The sequence below is a fragment of the Topomyia yanbarensis genome, chromosome 3 (genome assembly GCF_030247195.1).
Source record: "Topomyia yanbarensis strain Yona2022 chromosome 3, ASM3024719v1, whole genome shotgun sequence".
Taxonomy (NCBI): Eukaryota; Metazoa; Arthropoda; class Insecta; order Diptera; family Culicidae; genus Topomyia; species Topomyia yanbarensis.
The window spans coordinates 66774699-66794122 of record NC_080672.1 but is presented as its reverse complement, the minus strand read 5'-3'; the positions used below and the strand labels follow the sequence as shown (position 1 = coordinate 66794122).

The following is a 19424-nucleotide window of genomic DNA, read 5'->3' as shown; positions in this document are numbered from 1 at the left end:
TTTTTCCACCAGAGCAAACTGTCCGATCCGAATGAGCTCGATTAAAGTGTTTGATTTGAATTCATTAAGTTTTATTATTACCTTCCGTTTAGTTCCGTGGTGTTTAGCTTCGTAAATTTGAATAAAGCAATCTTCGAATTCAATCACACTCATGACGTTTATTTGTTAGAGTTGAAATAAATCCGTGCGTTTCCGTTGGCGATAAATTTCTTATTGGCGAGTAGGTTTTTATAGCGGAAAGATTTCAGTTGTAGCGATTTTCGTAAACTTCTTATTGGCGAGTAGGTCTTTATAGCGGAAAGATTTCAGTTGTAGCGATTTTCGTAAGCCACCAATAGCCGTTCGGGTGATCCCTTGAGGAGTCTCATACCAAGTAGTCGGGCTAACAAACGACCGGTGGTCGCTCGTACGCGAGAGTGGCGCAAAAGCCACCGAGTTTAACGAGGTCTTATTGGGCTCGTAGCGCGGACGGTTACAACCATACCTTAGAAAGTTAACGAGAAATGAGAAAGGCACGATTGAACCACTAGGTGGATTAAAGCAGGGTTTTCCTTAATATTGCTATAGCTCCGGTAGTTTGTAACCGAATATGACCATCTATACGGCGTTGTGAAGATTATTAGTGCCTTTTAAAGAAGTAGTAAATTATTCAAAAACCGGTCAAAAAGCCTATTTTTTCTTATGCATTTTTGAATACCGAATACCAATACAAACAGTAAAAATACAGCAAAATGCAGTAACGGAGATAAAACAGGATAGCGTCGAAGGGACAGGTAGATCCGGTACATTGTATGTGCATGTAAAGTAAGTATGATCCAGAGCCTGAGCTACGGAAGATATGCATATTATATCCAAATCATATTCTAGAATGTGTTATGGTCAAAACCGACACCTTAGGCTTCACCCTTTTTCGAAGTTACCACAAAACAAATACAATTATAGTTTCTGCGTAGAGTTCTTCTTTAGAAAATTTCTTAACAAGACCTAATTTTATCAGATCTTCAAAAATTTAATTTTATTAAAAATGCTTTTGCAAAACCTGGAAAACGAAGTGACTTCTTACAGGCACTGTGGGTAAAACCGACACCCCATAGGGTTAAGATCAACATCCCATTTAATTTCTTTTCTCTCCCGTTTTTTATCAACCCATTCATAGCCGTGTTGTTTGTGGACAACAACGTTCTTAAACAGCTATAACTTTTGATTTAGGCGATATTTGCGCACAAAAACAAGTAAGGCTCATTAATGTGATTATTGCCATTAATTTGAGTATTAACAGTTACAAGGATCAGCTCTAGAACTGAAGTTATTGCAATTAGTCTGATTGGATTCCGAAGGAGCAGTGCTGCCAGGGCTGCGTTACCAATTTAGACTGTAGCTGGCTACGTTTTCCACGTAATTGGATTGTTGTTATTATTCTAGGAGAATTGTATGGAGCATTAGAAGGTATGAAAATAGGCTTTTCGTGTTTCTTGACCCCACCGTTTTCAAGGAAACTAGAAAAAGTTGGGCACGAAAGGGTTAAAAGGCGATATGTACCTGTGTAATGAAGTGTGACAGAGGCAAAATAGTCCAACCAGTGCATCATAGTAAATATGCATAATTTACCTTTCGTGTCGATAAACAAGAAAAAATTAGGGGTGGGTAATCTTCGGGACATAGACGTGGTGTTGACGTAGGACTATGTGTTTGTCATATAATATTATTAAAATTCATCTCTTTCAAACAGGTTAATTTACGCATGAAGTTTGATTCACTGGGTTCAATAAAAATTTACTGGGGATTTGAATAGTATTCTACCCGGTAATCAACTCAGTAAAACAATTTTATAACTGTGTTCTCCACATAAAATATATGTATACAAAAAATCTGTCAATAAGAGTTGATAGTTTTTGGTGAATTTCCGCCGATAAAAGTTAAGGAATGCTGACGAGCTCAGTTATTCAAAAATTAAATTTCACGAGTTACCATTAAAAGAGCATGTTTCAGTTAGGATTTTTTTAAGGTTTTACAGAAAATTTTTACATAAAATAAGTGTCCTACGTCAAAGTAATGTCCGGTCATGTTCCGGACATTACTTATCCCTAGTTTTTCAACATCAATTATTGCCGCTGTACTGAATGGGATAAATATATGTTGCGTGATCTGCTAGGAAAATTATAAACAATTCCGTTGAGGATACGATTACCATAAATTACGATAAAAATGATTTTATAAAAGCAGCCATTAGCTGTGACCTGATTGGTGGTATCCTGTACAACTAGCGAGTATAATTTTTATTTTACTGTTCACGCCTCCCATTTGACGATTAAGCGTCTTTGAAACAGGTGAATACAACTGCCTATAGCAAAAACTATAAGGGACAGCCATATGGGGTTGCACGAACTGTGGACGTAGGACTATACTACTTAGTGAGAAATATTTAATTTCTGAGTTCATTTTTATTAGTAATAAATCAAGTATATTTCATTCGTACAGTTAAAATATAACCAATCAACATCGAATATTACACATTGACCCAAATCTTCTTGTTTTTCAGGTCATTTTAATTTTAGTAGGCGATCGAATCCGATTAAAATTATTTGCGAAGACACTGTGAGGCTTTCTAGTTTTATTTTGCCATTACTGTAACTTTCCTCAACTAGACATTTAAATGCAACGAAAGCAGTGGTCGTATTCATATATCGAAGCCCGTAGAATATTGTATTAGTAGAATAAAAGTAGATAGGCTGAGTGGAAATAAATCACGTGGAATAAATGAACGTAAATAATAAACCTTCGTTGTGCTTTCCATCGATTCGCGTAAATTTATTGCTAAGAAAGTTCATCTGTGCGCAACGAAAGCACAGATTGTTGTCATGGAGTGTACCTTGTTAGGCATAAATACGTTAGGCATACGGATGTTTGGCATACGTACGTTAAGCATAATGGACGTTAGGCATAATGAACGTTAGGCATAATGGACGATTGGCATAAAGGACGTTAGGCATAAATTATGATATTGAAGTATAATTGTAAAGAAATCACTTTTGGCGTTGACGGCCTCGGGTCGTAGTAACGCAAATGTTTGAAATTTTTTATGTTGTTGAATTACTGTGGAAGCTGATCAAATTCGATCAACATTTTATTCTATTGTATATACTTGAAGAAATCTTCACTCATATAAAAGATGCATAACGAATGCTTGGCAGGCGGAAACTCAGCTTGCGCTAATGTCTTGGCGAACAACCGATAAGTTGCACACGACTAAAAAAGCTAAACACTCTTGTTTAAAATCAGTTTCATTGGTATTAGGGTATAAATTACGCACATTAACCCTTTCATGCCCATGTTGTTTATAAACAACAACGTTTTTAAACAGCTGTAACTTTTGATTTAGGCAGAAATTACTCACAAAAACAAGTAAGACTAGTAACTGGGACGATTACCTTCCATTTCAGCGCTAAAAGTCCCTAGAACTGCAGTATTTGCTATTAGCCTGATGAAACTCCGCTAGAGCAGTACTACCAGAGATATTTTCAGTTAGCGTTGATAAATGGAATTTTGATATATCTTCGTTATTTCCCATTGTTATTGAAAACTGTTAAAACGCATCAATTTGGACTGTCTTCGACTATCTTTTCATAGCATATTTCGTTTCGGTAACTCGTCACAGTACACAAAAAAATCTCCCTATTGAAAATTTTCTAGGATAATTGTATTGAGCATAGGAAGGTAAATATTAGGCAGCCTCCAGCATGGGTTTTCAAAACGGGTTTTTCCTTTTTTTCTTAAACCCCATGAACGCTAGAAACAATTTGGGAATGAAAGAGATAACTTAGATTAGATACATGCAGGATGTATGCATGGTGAAATTGTGCAAGAAGGAAAATATAAAACTTTGAAGAACAACTCATGAAAGAAAGAATGATGCATTTTATTATTCATTCAACGAATAGACGAATATTGCTACTTCTATATTGATTATCTCTCTTATTATTAAGGTCAATGATAATATTCTAGAGGCCATCAAAAATAGAACTACGGAAACTACGAGAGAGAGTTTTTTCGTGTACTGTGACGAATTACCGAAACGAAAAAGGTATCGTCATTCGTCACAAACATAAAATCCGTACCCTAATGCTGATGCCGTACATAACACTGCAAGTTTCCATTGGTGCCAAAACTTAATGTTTGTTCATTATTTTGCTTTTTTAAATATTTAGATACAACTGTATTGGTAATACATCTAAGAGGTTTGAAATGTGCTTGACCCAAATCTGTTCACTTAAATTAATGAATACTTTTTTAATTTCGTCCACGGGAAAAATAGAGAAAAACTTTATACTTGCAAGGAATAAATATCTCACTTGTTATTTTTCATTTTAGAGTCTCTTTTTTCTAACCCGATAAAAACAAGCGTAAGGTTGATCTCTATAATAGCGAAAGCCTCGCGATTATTTTTTTTACTTTTGTGAGTTATGCCAATCGTCCATTATGCCTAACGTCCATTATGCCTAATGTACTTATGCCTAACATATGTATGCCTAACGTACCCGGTTCTACCCAAGCGAGCGGTGTACGGTTGTACAATGCTTGAATCAAACAGCTGTGTGAGTGTTGCGTGTCCGTACATGAATGGAAGATACGTACCAAGCAAAATTATGGCGATTTCGCTTGAACCCGAAACTGAGTCAGGTTCTAATCCCAACCGCTGTCAATTCTTACATTTTGACAGCAGTTGGGGTTAGAAACTGACTCAGTTTCGCTTCAAACAATAACCACATTAGTCAATGCTAGTTACGAATGGGGAGTGAAGGAGACAACTAGTACCACGACGCTATGTTAACAGTGCATATGTAGCAGGGCACCGGTTCACGCTGCGTTACATAGCGGTACTTTCCGAGCCCCTGCTCGGCCGGAATGACATTTGGTGCGCCCTTTGTTTACTTGTCTGATCAGCTGTTCACAGGTTTTCTAAAGAACAGCTGATCAGACAAGTAAACAAAGAGCGCACCAAATGTCATTCAGCTCGATCGGGGGCTCGGAAGTACCGCTATGTAACACTGCGTATTTTGCTTGATATACAACTCGACTGTATAGCGATTTTGTGCACGTGTTTTACACGAATTAATGCGTTCGTGACTGTGCATAAAATGTGTGCTTGAAGTGAACACAGCGCAAGGGAAAGCATGGTGTTTGATCGGACAAACTCAATCGCCTGTTAAACGGCACCGCGTAGCGTACCTTCAGAAAGCACGCAACGAAGTGCTCTGCCTGCAGTTCAACAGGCAACTGAGCTTGTCCGATCAAATCTGTTCCTTAAATAGTCGATGATGAAGTCATTCCTTAAAGCGTAGCGCGATAGCTACCCAAATCTGTCGTGCCAGACTTGGGAAGCGCTACTGTGTGCAAATGCGTGGTATTTTGGCTATCAACCATTTATGTGTTTATCCATTAGAATCTGTTCTTAGAAATATTTCTGAGCGATATGTGCAAAAATTCCGAAAATTTATAGTAAGTTGGCTGAAATAAAAGCGTTTAAAACCTGACCACTTTTCGTTAAATACCATACTTGTTGAATTTGCAATGTGAACCACCAAATCCAAAACAAAGACGTACTCCTATGTCAAAAATCTCCCATTTACGTTTGCTCGGCGTAGAAGCCAGATGCATTTTGCCGCCGGTAGTCCGCTTGTTAGGTCCTAGAAGGAACGCACCCCGCTAGCAGTATCTACAGAAAAGCGCGCTCAAAATTGACTCCGCGATTCGTTTAGTAGCAAGAAAATTATTAAGGTTCAAAGTGTACGTAACGCTTCCGTTTGGAAAATATTGAAATGACACCCAGTATAGCAAAGAAAGACGTAAGTCCTGCGTAAAACCAAATACAAATATGTTAATACGGAATGCTCTGACGATTTTTCGAGGCCACGTTTTACACTACCCTGTACCCCGAAAAAGTGACAGTGTACTTTGATGAAATTATACTAAAACTAGCTGCACTGATGAATTTTTTGACATTTCTGATTTTGTTTTGTGTTTTCTTAAAGAAAGCCGTCCATACATCCCATACATCAGCGATTTAGATTCTGAACTTTTTTTTCAATATTACCAGTGAAATTAGGTCATTTCTCGGCTCGATCTTCGAATCGGTCAAAGTATTCACGGAGTGAAAAACTAATCCAGCGTAGATGCGTCGATAATCGGCATAGATTATTTATTCATCGGTGATATTAGAAACAAATTTGCCTGGAAGTCAACGCAAGCAGCATCTACTTCGAAATATATTCATTGACATGTTTTTAATTTCGACGAAAATTAGAACCGTTGTCCCGAATGAATGCGACAGCTCTACCGAGAAAATCACAATATGAACTGTAATTCGGAACATTTACTCACTTCCGCTGCAAACTTTCACTTCAAGGGAATCTACCGCAAATCCGCCTACCCGATCTGGAATTTGTTTTTGGTTAGATGTTCAGTAGCACATATCTTGTTCCCAAACACGCAATTTTTCTGTGAAGTTAATTGAACCTAGTTATCAAAACTAGTCCGATCAATTCGGGTCTTCCGAATCTGACATTTAGGCTGCTCAATCTTGGGCTACCAGTTACCAGTCTCTTTTCACACCTGCTGCCGGCATAACTGTGATTGAAAGTAGCTTTTAAACTGCTTTCTTCACCCTCGCTTAACTTTTAAACCAGGTTCACCAGTACGTTTAAACCTGGCTTAAGCGCTAAGCAAGGATGAAGATATCGGCCCTTAAATTAGATAATTGCATGCTATAAAATATAAAGCAATGCTTTGAAAGCCACAATAAGATGGCATTTCAGATATTTTTGGAAGTGTGCATCACACTTTTGTTTATATACCCATTTTTTGTCTAAATATAACTATTATTTTTCAAGCTAAACATTACATCAATCATTCACGGGATAGAAAATTTATTTTTGTATTTGGTAAAACCCAACATTAGAATTCTGAAAATGGCTCATGTTCAAAAGAAGGAAAAAATGGGTCGAAGACATTATTCAAGACAGATTCAAGACCTTTACTAATCAATAATATAATCATATCATATTATATATAATGATATCATTGTAAAGAAGAATAATTTTATTACCGTTAGGGTTTTTTAAGGCTCAAGTGCTGTCAACATGAAAAATTGTTGTTGAACCTGCGGTAGCGTTTTGGTTTAATAGCATCTTATATAGTCTAATTTGCGTTAATATTTTGGAATATGAAAGCAATGCTCTGATCAAACAGTCCCGCTGCAAGCTCGCAGCGTACGCGATAGTTGCCTACGATGGGTGGGTAAAGCGGTGGATTAATATAAAATGAAAATGGCATTTTTGTTCTTATTTCGTCAGCTAATTGCTGACATGTAAATAAGAATTCAGTCAAGCACCAGGTTGACTTTCGTGGGTAAACCTAACCAACATAATCCGCGAGTGAAGGTTGTTTTTTACGTGATTTTATAAAAAAGAAACAAAACAACATAAGCTTTAAAGGGGCTAATCGAATCAGCACGGTTGTTTTGCCAAACAAACGAAGTCACCAGACATTAGATACCCACCCACACATACCAACTTACGAGGTATCTACTAACTGAAACATGGTTACAATATACTTACACATGCGGTGGCGCTTCGAAAAAATGTCGCTTCCGGTACTGTTTGATGTCTTCCTCTGTGTAGATCGGTAACTCCTTGTACGGATTTACCGATATCAGAACGTGTCCAATGTAGGTCTGTATGTTACCAAGCAGCACGTGAGAAAAAAGGAAGAAGACAAAAAAACATATCCATTTAAGTACATCGTTCTCTCGGTAATCTACATGTGGGGGGTAACAGCAGTTCTAACTACTCAGTTGCCCAATGCAACTGGAACTGACGGTGGAAACGAAAAAAAAGAACAGGATTATGGTATCGAATTACGACGAGCATGTCGCTGACCTATTGCTGTTTGCCAATTAGGCAAGTTTGTGGAAAAGTGTGGTATAAACGAAACATGTGATGGAACGGTTAAATATGGGCAAATTCTACTCACGTAAATTAGATTCTCTTGAAAACGTTTTTTCAGGTTATCGATGAAAGCATCTTCGCTCTGGTAGTTTTCGAGTAGGACCTGATCCTGGAGTCCTACCCGGTCACGATCATGGAGTCCCCGTTCCATGTTGGTGCGTAATTTTGACGATTACCTGCAAGAAGAAGTTAAAATAAGTTGCTCTAGTTAATAAACCGTACCTTGTCTGAGAAAAAAAATATACACTGTGGATTTTCCGTGGACCATTGAAGGTTGATAAGAACAATCAATGGCATTCGGATTGGTGCTCGAGGTAGTCGTTGGGACAAGTGTTATCTTGGCTCTGTTATCATAAATTCTCTACTTTGTACATTCGGTCAATCTAAATAATAAAATATTGTCTGATCTAAAATGTCGGTTTCGTACTTAGAAGACTGGATAGATGTAGCTAATGAAATACTATTCGACACCCTCTGGAATGTTTTTGAGAAGAAATTCCCATTTAAATGCTCTGAAAATATTCTTCCGAAGCAGAAAGTCTCTCATATAAATTTTAAATCATCAACAAAACAATACTGCCAAAAAGTGAAGCTGTAAACGGCGGCCCACATCAACTGCCGTAACTAGTCGTGGCTAATCGCATTTTTTCGACTCGATTCAATGGATAAACACGAAAACAGAAACAATCCGCACGTTGTGTGATGAAACCGAATGAACAATATCGTAAATAGTTAGGCTCGGTTAGCGCAAAAGAGTTTATTGTACCTTATAAAGCTACACATTCAACCAATTTCGATAAATTGGCCCATTAACAGCTTAGATGGGCATAACATTGCTTGGGTAGTTTCATCGGCAGCAGCAGTTTTTTTCGAAGAATTTTTAATTTTAAACAATGAACTCAAACAATAAATAATTTGTTCGAGTAACAATGCGGTGACAAAAACTCGCGCTAAGAAGCTGTACGAGAAAACTAATACCGAGAATAGTACGATGTTCCTTTAAATTGGTCGTTCCTAAGTATGTAATTTGCTAAAAAACTCCTTATCTGGCAAGCGATCTATGTATGTGGCAAATTGAGTAAACCCTAAATAACATATGTGATCGCCAACGGACCACGCCAATTTCTTCAAAAGAGACATCTACCCTTCTTAAGGTCTAAGAGAGGCCCGAGATACTGTTTTGGCCGGATTTGATACCCTGCTTCAATCGCCTCAGATTGGTAAAAATCAATTTTGTTGTTTTCGTACCAAAAAGGGTTAACCCTTCAAGTTGTTCGGAACTGTCCTATAATAACCTTTGGAAACAAGAAATTCAATTAAAGAAACTGTCCAAAAAGTTGGTCCTATCATTGTACAAAACCTGATAAAAGTAATCAAAACAAAGCCACAGGTACGGTACGGATATGTTTGGGCTGTAAGAAGCCGATTGTGTCAAATGGGTGGCTAATTTTATATCCAGAGAGCTTGAAGAGAATTGGCCGTTAGAAAAAAAATTGGCGATCTATGTGGTGACTCCAATTCTGTTCGAATTTATTAATTTATTTATTATTTTATTAGTATTTTATTCGTCATTCAACATTGAATATTATTCAACCACGGATAACTTTTCCCAAATTAGCCGCACAGCAGTCAGCACTATCGGAAGGTCCGACTTGGACACATCGGGGACACACTGATAAACAGCAGGCGCAATCTATGTCAAGTGCTCGCACACGTAGCCTCGCTTGCTTCCAGAGAATTATTATTGTCGTAATGTCGCACTTGAGTGTGATAAACGGCACACGAAAAAATTGCTACAGCGCGAAAAAATGTACGAGCGGTTTAATTTATTTTTTATCGCTTTCTGCTGTTCGCGTTGTAGTCGGCAAGTTTTGTTTTGATCAAAATTTGGAGAAAGTGGAATCAATTGCATCTGATACACTATAGCTGAGATGGTGGTCAGTAGTAAGTGCGATGGCTATAGTAGCCACTAAAGTTCAGTCGGAAAATGAGCCGGAATGCTGACTGGTTCTAGTTCGTATTCCAGCTCCAGTGACACAAACGATTCTAGTCAGAATCGGTTGTGTCACTGGAACCGGATTACTAACTAGAAGCAGCCAGAATTCCGGCCTATTTCCGGCTGAATTTTACTTAGTAATCTTAAAATTCTAGAGCAGACATCACACACCGAACTGTCACTTATTGGTTATCCAGCTGTCAAATACACCTTGTTATAGCTGCACAGAGAGTCCTTCGATGCAAAATAGTTTTTAGGGCGGGGGGAATTTTTTTAGAACTTTGCGTGAAGCAAATTTATCAAAAATTTTGTACATTATAGTGTAGGGGAACATGGGGAGACTTGACCAGGTTTTCAGCAAAACCTGCATAAATCTCTTTTCATTCATTCCAAAGTCATTGAGATATAATGTGCAAAGGTATTGTGCGTGTTCATGATTTTTTGCAGAATTTTTAATTTACTTTTTCAGTAGTTATAAAAAATTTTCTGTGATCGTTTTCTTTGGTCAAGTCTCCACACTACGCACAGTGGTTCCATTCCTTAAGAGAGGCGGTCATAAATATATTTAATGCAAATTTTGATACAAAACTGCATTTCTATAGTGAATTTGGGTCGCTGAATTCAAATTTCGCAATAAAAAATCGGTTATATCCACCTAATAGTGTAATACGGCCTTTCTTATTACATTAAGATTCACATTTACTTTTTTTTGCTCCAGATTTTTTTTAGTATTGAATAGTACAAGCTGTGCTGCGCTGGTAAAAAAAATGAATAGTTATTCATTGAAAGTTCTCTAAATTGTAGGTTTTGCACCTGAATGCAAATATTATGATATCGTCTTCGGTGAGCATAATATCTCGAATTTTAAATAAATCGTTTTTTTTTCGTCCAAAATGATGGTTTTCGTGAATAAAAAAATGTGTTTTCCTACAATAAAAATTATCCCATAATAAAAAAAAACTCCGAGTACCAGCTATTTTAAAATGGAGAAATAGTTTATAATTTCAAGTTTATTGGTAAATATCAATCGTGTTGGGCTTTTTTAACGTACTTGAGAACGTAGTTGTAATACGAAGTGGAGTAAGATATTTGCCTCGTACATCGAATATTCCGTAGTGACATGTGTTTCAAAGAGAAGCGTCAATATAACTCAAGTTGTAATGATTCGATCGATAAGAAATTTTGGGAAAATAATAAAGAAGCCATATAGTTTCGAGCAATTATTATTGTAATTATCGTAATATAATTTGACAGTCTGATATAAAGTTTTTCGTCTTGCATTATCCCGTTAGACATGTACAACATCTAGGGATTTTCTAGGCATTCTGGGCGCATGGATGCGCAGCTGAAGCCTAGTTTAAGTGGAAGTGGAACGTCCGAGGACCATTTTGAAAAGAAGTTCGGGAAGAACATCGAGGGACAAAGTTAGTTAAAGTCATATTGAAATTTTTTAGGTAAATTTTTCTATTACATATACAAATAAACCCATATTTCTGCTCTCCTTACACTCCAAAAACTGAAAATTATCATTCAATACAAAGCTAATAGTAATGTTATCTGAAAAAAATGAATATTAAAAATTACAGATCGACAAAAACATTTTTCTGGCGAGCAATCGATTATCGGTATTATTTACATTATCGGTAAAAAACGAGCCACCCTATGCATTCTTCTATATACTAAGAAAACCAGTTCAGTATTGACAAAATTATTTATGAAACTATACTACAGGATAGTAAATATGAGAAATTTTGTATCTTTCTTTAACTTATTGTCACTTGGTCAAGTCTCCCCATAAAACCTTGGTTAAGTCTCCCCAACATTAGTTATTGCGTACGATGTCGGGCAAATTTTAGTAATAACTACTTCAATGTTCCGATTTATGTAACATCATTTCACTAGTTCATAAAGAACAAAATAATGAATGTGTACTTTAAAAGTAATTATTAGTCGAGTAGATATGTTCATACAAAGTTTGATAAAAAATTACATAAATTAATGCAAATTTATTAATTACGGAATATTTTCTTTCAGCAAAGTATTTTTCATTCCAAACTTTTAAAATTACCTTAAGGGACCGAACCAAATATAAAAATATTGTTGACAAAATTTTAAGAACCTAAATAGAACACGTTATAGCCAATAATAGAATTTTGCGCTTGGTCAAGTCTCCCCATGCTCCCCTACCATTTCAATAACAGGCTGTAATTTTTCTATGCAAACATATCGACAAACGACTTGGTGACGGAGCTTTTTGTACAACGTCTCTGGAAAAAACATGATTTGCGGTGTTACCTGTGGACTTCGACGCCATAAGGAATCAACCAGTGAGACGATTAGCGAAGGTCCTGAGTGCGTCTTACTTCTTTAGCGCTGCTGATCCAAGTGCCATGAGTAATGGCGGTTCTCCCTGTTTCCGACGAATCTCGCCATGCGTGGTCGATTATGGCATATCGACAGCAAATGTCATGAGGCTTAATGGTTAGGGTGCTGCCAAACCATCTTATGCGCAAGTGTACACCACACATTACCTGCCATTCAAAAACTACTTAACCGATTTATTTCAAACTTTGTATACACATTCAATGTTAAAAATACCAAACCCCTACGTTAAGTTTTTGAGATGATTTTTCATTTAAGGAGGTGTTTACTCATAAAAAGGCGGAATTTTTCATGAAAAATTGTAATTTTTATTAAAAATTAGTAAAAAACCCCCTTAATTGAAAATTTATCTCAAAAACTCAACGTAGAGGTTAGGTATATTTAACATAGAAAGTGTATGCAAAGTTTGAAAGAAGTCGGTTTAGTAGGTTTGGAATGGCAGGTAACACCGCAAATCATGTTTTTCCAGAGACGTGCTACGAAAAGCTCTGTCACCGAGTCGTTTGTCAATATTTTTGCATACAAAAATAAAGGCATGTTATTGAAATAATATACTATAATGTACAAAAGTTTTGATCAAATCGCTTCACGCAAAGTTCTAAAAAAAATTCACAAAAAAATGTTTTTTTTCACCTTGAAACCCTTATCCCCCCCCCCCCCTAAATCCCTAATAAAAATTTCAGGGTTGAAGAGCATAACGAAGTATTCAGGATATCACTCGCAAAATATGTGGAATGTTTTTACTTTATGAGCTATGGTTTCTGTTTATTAAGGATTCCATTAAAAGTAACTCTGTCGAAACGCAAATATCATAACTAATTTAGTTATAGGTTTTGTGCTTGTCACGCGCTAAGATGGTTTTTAACAATTTTCTTCTTAATGGAGGCAAAATAGTTTTTACCAAAATTGTTCTCCACTAAGGTGAAATATAGCATAGTGTATGTCGGCATTGCATAGTGTCTGGGAATCTATGAAAAAAGGTCGAAAGATAAACGGTCGGACAGACAAAAAATGGAAAAACAAATTATCGAAAATACTAAAGGTTGACAGACAAAAGGTCGATAGATAAAAAAAGGTCGATAGATAAAATATAAGAATAAAAGTTGAAAAGCAAATGGTCGAACGAACAAAAGATCGAATGACAAAAGGTAGAAAAGACGAAAAGTCGAATAAATAAAAGCTCGAAACTAAAAATTTTAATTAAATATTTAACGAAATAGTATAGCTAATGTTATCATATGTTGAGCTCAAAGTATTAGCTCAAATAATGAATTTGTAGTCAAATTGGAAATAGGCTTTAAAATTTTACAATTAATTTTGAAAATGTGAGTGAAACCTACAAAAAATATTTTTAGCATATTTTGGATCCATTTTTTTTTCTTAAACATTATGATGAAACAAAGATTTTTTTAAACAATATTATATTTTTTCAAAAAAACATACCGTAAACCAAACAGAGTTAGTTCAGTAAGTTTAAAGAATTTGTGTAACCGATTTAAAATAAACAAATAAATGAACAATCCCGCCTAATGAGACTACGCTACATCACTTTTATTTGTGTGCTATCAAATGAATGGTTCACAAGTTTGCTTGTGAGGGGCCGTCGCTTCCGATAGTGGGTCGGCGGCCAGCTGGTTCAACGGATCCCCAGCGGCTTTGCCCTGCTTCGGTTACTTAGCCTCGGTTATGCGGCCAAATTACATCAAACAAACTTCGCCGTTTTCAATTCCGATTTTTTATGGCTGATTTGATATATCAACCTCATTATTCTTTTAATTTGGTCAGTTTTCTTTACGATTTTATCGTACCAAAAATATACGATAGAACGTGTTGGCACCTTTCGAACAAGCAAATATAAACAAAAATAGTTATCAACGGTTTTGAGCATTTTATTTCAATTTAAAGAAAAGATAGTAAAAACACCCTTTAGCAATCGAAAAAGGTTTCGTTGGTGTGAATACATTGTTTAAATTATCGTTTTAACACTTAGTTCAATCATTAAAACACTGAAAATTCATCGAAAAACTTATATACAAACGAAGAATCTCAAGTCTATGTACTGTATCGCAAATCGAACATTATCCTGGATATAAATAGATAATAATTAGATCATCATTTAAAGAACAGCTCATGCTATAAAATAGAACAATATTTTTTGAATAAAAATTAATCCTATTGGAAATTGGTTTTTTTATTCTTCTCTGGCATTTGAATGGTAAAAGAAGGTCCTCTGGTGAAATTCATGCTTCATTTTTCTTGCGGGACATCACGCAGGACTAGGGATTTGCTCAGAAACACGTTTTGTTTTTTGGAGCTAGCGTCAAAGATGTGAACACGAAATAATGGTCTATGTGCAGGGTGTCAATGATCCTAAGGACATACTGTATTGTAGCTAATTCTGGGACGTAAACTGACAAGGATCATTGGGTTTGTAGGAGACGGGTAGATTGTTGTTGAAAATACCGAAGCCAGTGGACTCTTCGAGACAGACGTGATCCGTCAGTGTAGAACATTTTCTCGCAGTCAACGTCTTTGTATTCATTAAAAAAAAATTGTTTGGGATTTTTGCGAATGTAGATGATCCGGAATTGCACGAGCTCACTCTTCCATGGAACAACACATTGGAATCAGATGTATTTTGGATATTTATTTATTTATTTATTTCCATTTTTCATCTGACCCATGTTGGTCTACATGAAATTTAATGTTGTATGGGAAAAGCCCATTTCAAGGTTCACTTCAGAAGCAGACCTCGAATGCGCGTAAAAACCCATAATCTTTTCGCACGTTTTTTCTACAATTACAATGAACTGACATTACAAATTAACAAAATTACATACAAGGTACACTATTGAAAACATTACACATCGCCCTTATGGGTTCGTTCTGACCGTACTCGGTGCGCTGAAAGTCTAGTCTTAAAAAGTTACGTGATCTAAGGTTTCTGGGGCATCCATTTGGCCAGTCAATATTTTCCCAACAAATATCGCTCTGGATGTATTTCGCCTTTTTGCCAGAGTTTCCATATCGAGCAGACGACAGCGATCAATGTATGGTGGTAGCTCTGTTGGGTTACGCCACGGCAAAGTTCTAAGAGCAAAGCGGAGGAATCTTGCTTGTACTGCTTCAATTCTGTTAGTCCAAATGCTCGTATAAGGACACCAAATGGCTGCGGAAGCTTCCAGGACAGACCGAACAAGTGAAAAATACAATGCCCGCAGACAATATGGATCAGTAAACTCGTTAGCGATTCTTATTATGAAGCCAAGGTTTCTATTTCCCTGTGCTTTAACGTGAGAGTAATGGTTTCTGAATGTCAGTTGCGAGTCCAGGAGTACACCAAGGTCTCTGATAACTGACACTCTCTCTAGCAATTGGCCGGCGATGTTGTAGCTCCAGAGAATTGGATTTTTTCTGCGCGTGAAAGATGTTATAGTGCATTTGGCACACTGAGAGCCAACAAGTTGCGATTACACCAGTTACAGAAAGCATCTAGATGTCGCTGAAGTTCGATGCAGTCCTCTATTGACCGCACAATGAGAAAGAGTTTGAGATCATCAGCATATATGAGTTTGCACCCTGGGGGTATAACATAGCAGAAGTCGTTGAAAAATAAAGAAAAAGCAACGGTCCGAGATTGCTCCCCTGAGATACACCCGACAAGTTGATGAAGCTATATGACACGTTACTTCCTAAATTTCACAGACAGAGAACGATCTACGAGATATGATTTAAGCCATCCTGTAAAATTTGATGGAGCACCCAGTCGCTCGATCTTTGCCAGAAGAAGAGAGTGGACTAGAGAGAGTCGATCGAAGGCAGATCAGTGTATATAGTGTCTACTTGTGATCCATCTTCGATATTTTTAATACAGTACGATGTAAATTGGGCTAGATTGGTGGTTGTTGACCTGCCTGCAAAAAAACCATGTTGGTCCTTCGATATGTATGCTTTGGTCTCACGAAAGAGCATATTTCCTACTAGGATCTCAAACAACTTTGATCCAGCGCAGAGCGAAGTAATACCACGATAGTTCGCAACATTTTGCTTATCACCTTTTTTAAAAACGGGAAACATTACTGATTTTTTTTCGGGAAACATTACACACGGGAAACACTGATTGCGACAGTGATTGGTTGAAGATTAGTCGTAAAGGTGTACACAATGCGCTTGCGCATTTTTTTCAGTATAATGGAAGGAATCCCATCTGGCCCCACCGATGTAGAGGATTTTAACTTGCTTATGGCAGCCATAATGTCTTCGTCAGTAAATTGAATGTTTCCAAAATTGATTACATCGCGAGGGACATCTTGAAGGCCACAGTCCACCTGAGTTGAGCTAGCCGATTCATTTTTAAACACACTCGAGAAATGTTTTGCGAACAAATTACAGATACCGCTGGAAGTATTGGACGTTTCACCTGCGAGGAACATACTGGAAGGAAGCATATTTTCTTTACGTTTCCCATTTACAAAGGACCAAAACTGTTTTGGGTTTCGTTTTAGGTTCGATTGGGTTTGTGCTACGTGTCTTGAGTAGAGAAAGCGGTTATATGTTTTGTAGCTGTTACTGGCTATAGTGAACTCCTTTTTTGTGATTGGGTTTCTTCGAATAGTGTAATGTAGATACAGAACCCAAAACCCCCTTAACCGCCCGGCAGTCGCGCTAGTGCACTGAGTGCACGTTGCTCTGAAAAGCTAGCGAAATCGTCTTAGGGCACCAGCGGCTGCTCGTTCAGTGGGCCAAGAGCGCGACTTACGGAGGGTTAATGTCTATGCATACAGATGCCATTAGCTGAAACCAAATAAAATATCTGATAACAAGCCATTCGCCCCAACTCAATTATCGAGACGTCGTAAAAAAAAATTCTCCATCAATTTTCGGATACATGTAACCATTGTAATCAATCGATACAACTCGTGGTCGGAGGCTAGTTTTCTCGGTTTATGAATAACAATCATTCTCACTTGCCTTCAGTCATGCGAAATAATGTCCTTCATAAGATACCTAATGAATAAATTCAACTATCTCTTTGTAGTCAGGTAGATTCTTCGAGAAGCTCCATTTCATTATGTATGTTCTAGGAACACTATCCCTGCATGATTGAGGTGCAACTGAGAGTTCCATAATCGAATAAGGTGAGTTAATTACGCAGTTTCATGGCGACACAACCACATAGAGCTCATCGTTGTTTCTGTCGATAATCCATTGGCAAACCGGCGCCAATAAACGCTTTTTTGCGCGAAGTAGGTTTTGAAACTTAATGTTCAAAATCGTGTACGGCTCGGAATTTTTTGGTATTCCACCACAACGCTACCGAAATTTTTTAAATGATTCGAATTTTCCTCACGAACATCACAATATTTCTTATCTCGAATTCGGCGGTGATCTATTTACCTTGACACAGGACATGTGTTTCGTTTGAGCTTGAACCGGGGCATCGACGATCAGGTCTACGAGAAAGTCGTATTCTTCGTTTGGAGCGAGTTGACAATAGTATCTGTGATCTCACTCATATTTCTTCCAATCAATATTTCGTATACATACGAAACATAATTCGAATCCACGTTATTTATCTAAACAATGATTGGTAAATGATCGCTATCGTCGAGATCGAAGATTACCTTCTAGGTGTAAACTAATCACAGTCGAACAAAGGGATAAAACTAGTGCCCTTGAACGCACTGGTGGTTTAGGAATTAATGTCATATCACCCTTGTTAAAAACTCTCGTATTGAAGTAATCGTACAGATTATATAGATGAAATGATCTATTATCATTGAAAAAGGATCCACAAGCAGCTACGTGGAAGTTGCGATCTCCTAAAGCAAGCGCGAATAAGTAGGTGTTCCAAAATATCGAAGAGCTGCCCACTGCTGTGTATCAGCAGTGTCTTCGCCGATCACTATTCGATCACCACACCGGCAATCTCAACGTCTCGCGACGGTACCTATACGCGGTTCTCTAACGCGATGAGCTGATCACAAGCAACCGCGTTTGCTAGCAAAACAACGCAAACTTTGTTTGGTCTAACTTTTGTAATTTCCATTGCGGCCGAATACCGTTTTTCAGGTCTTTTGCAATTTATAGCACATCAAATGATTTAACTTTCGACCGAAGAAATGCCACCCAAGGGCCACCCGCCGCTGCTTGGGGGCTGTAGGAAGAGAAAGAGTTAGTTTACGTTTACGCGCTTTCACAGTTGAGGGATGCCAGTTGTAAAAGATAATCTGCATTTTGTGACACAGTAATAGATGTAGATAGGAGTGACTAAACCAAATTTTAGGGAGGAGTATTATTCGGATCTACGATGGACGGGTCATTAACGTCCCTTTCCATATCGGGTAAGCTAATCAATCGTCATAGCTAAAACAAAAACAAGAAAAAGAAAACAAAAAACTAGTGAGAAATAATATAAAAAATAAAGCTAAAAGTCTTAAGCAAATTTAATATTTCTTGTTTAACTAATAATATTGAAGTTTAATGTTTCTTATTACACTATGCTCGATTAAAACTTTCGAACAGCTCACCAAAGAGACTTCTGAACAGCTGTCCGCGCTTCACACTTTTTTCTTGGATTGCAGTGCAATTGCATACAATGTTGCAATAGTTTCTTATGGGCCCCACATAGACAAAGGTTCACTGATAATTCACTGGCAAAATAACGGCACCGAGTGAGAAAAACAAATCTCGACGAGAGCTCGCCTACCATGAGATGAAAAAAATGGATATGATAATACAATATTTTTTTCGATTTCAGTTTATTTTTTAATTTTATATAGAAGACTTTAATTTTGTATATAAAATATCCATTGAGCTGACTTGTCAAGCGGTGTAAACGATTAGAAAAAAAACTTTTATATGAGTCTGAGTTTACACTGTACATTTGACGATGACGTTCACATACCGAGATTAAGTTCAAAGCAATTTTAGGATGAGAAATGCAAATATTCTTATTGCGTAATATGATATGAAGGAAAAGGTTATAGTTAAATCTTGTTTTATTCCCTAGGCTATTGATTGTTTGCATATCTTTATAGTAG

The 19424-nt window shown here is 37.1% G+C and overlaps 1 protein-coding gene across 4 annotated transcripts in view; it reads right to left on the bottom strand.

The window, feature by feature from the left end:
* The window catches only part of LOC131686818 (unconventional myosin IC), a 118041-nt gene that overhangs the window by 9822 nt on the left and 88795 nt on the right, over window positions 1-19424 (bottom strand). For all 4 annotated transcript variants that reach the window (XM_058970811.1, XM_058970812.1, XM_058970813.1 and 1 more), the window contains 2 exons: window positions 8029-8179; window positions 7614-7729 (listed from right to left, as the gene is read on the bottom strand). In XM_058970811.1, coding sequence (XP_058826794.1) covers window positions 7614-7729; window positions 8029-8154 — 242 coding nt within the window. In that variant the 5' untranslated portion in view covers window positions 8155-8179. The remainder of the gene's footprint in view (window positions 1-7613; window positions 7730-8028; window positions 8180-19424) is intronic.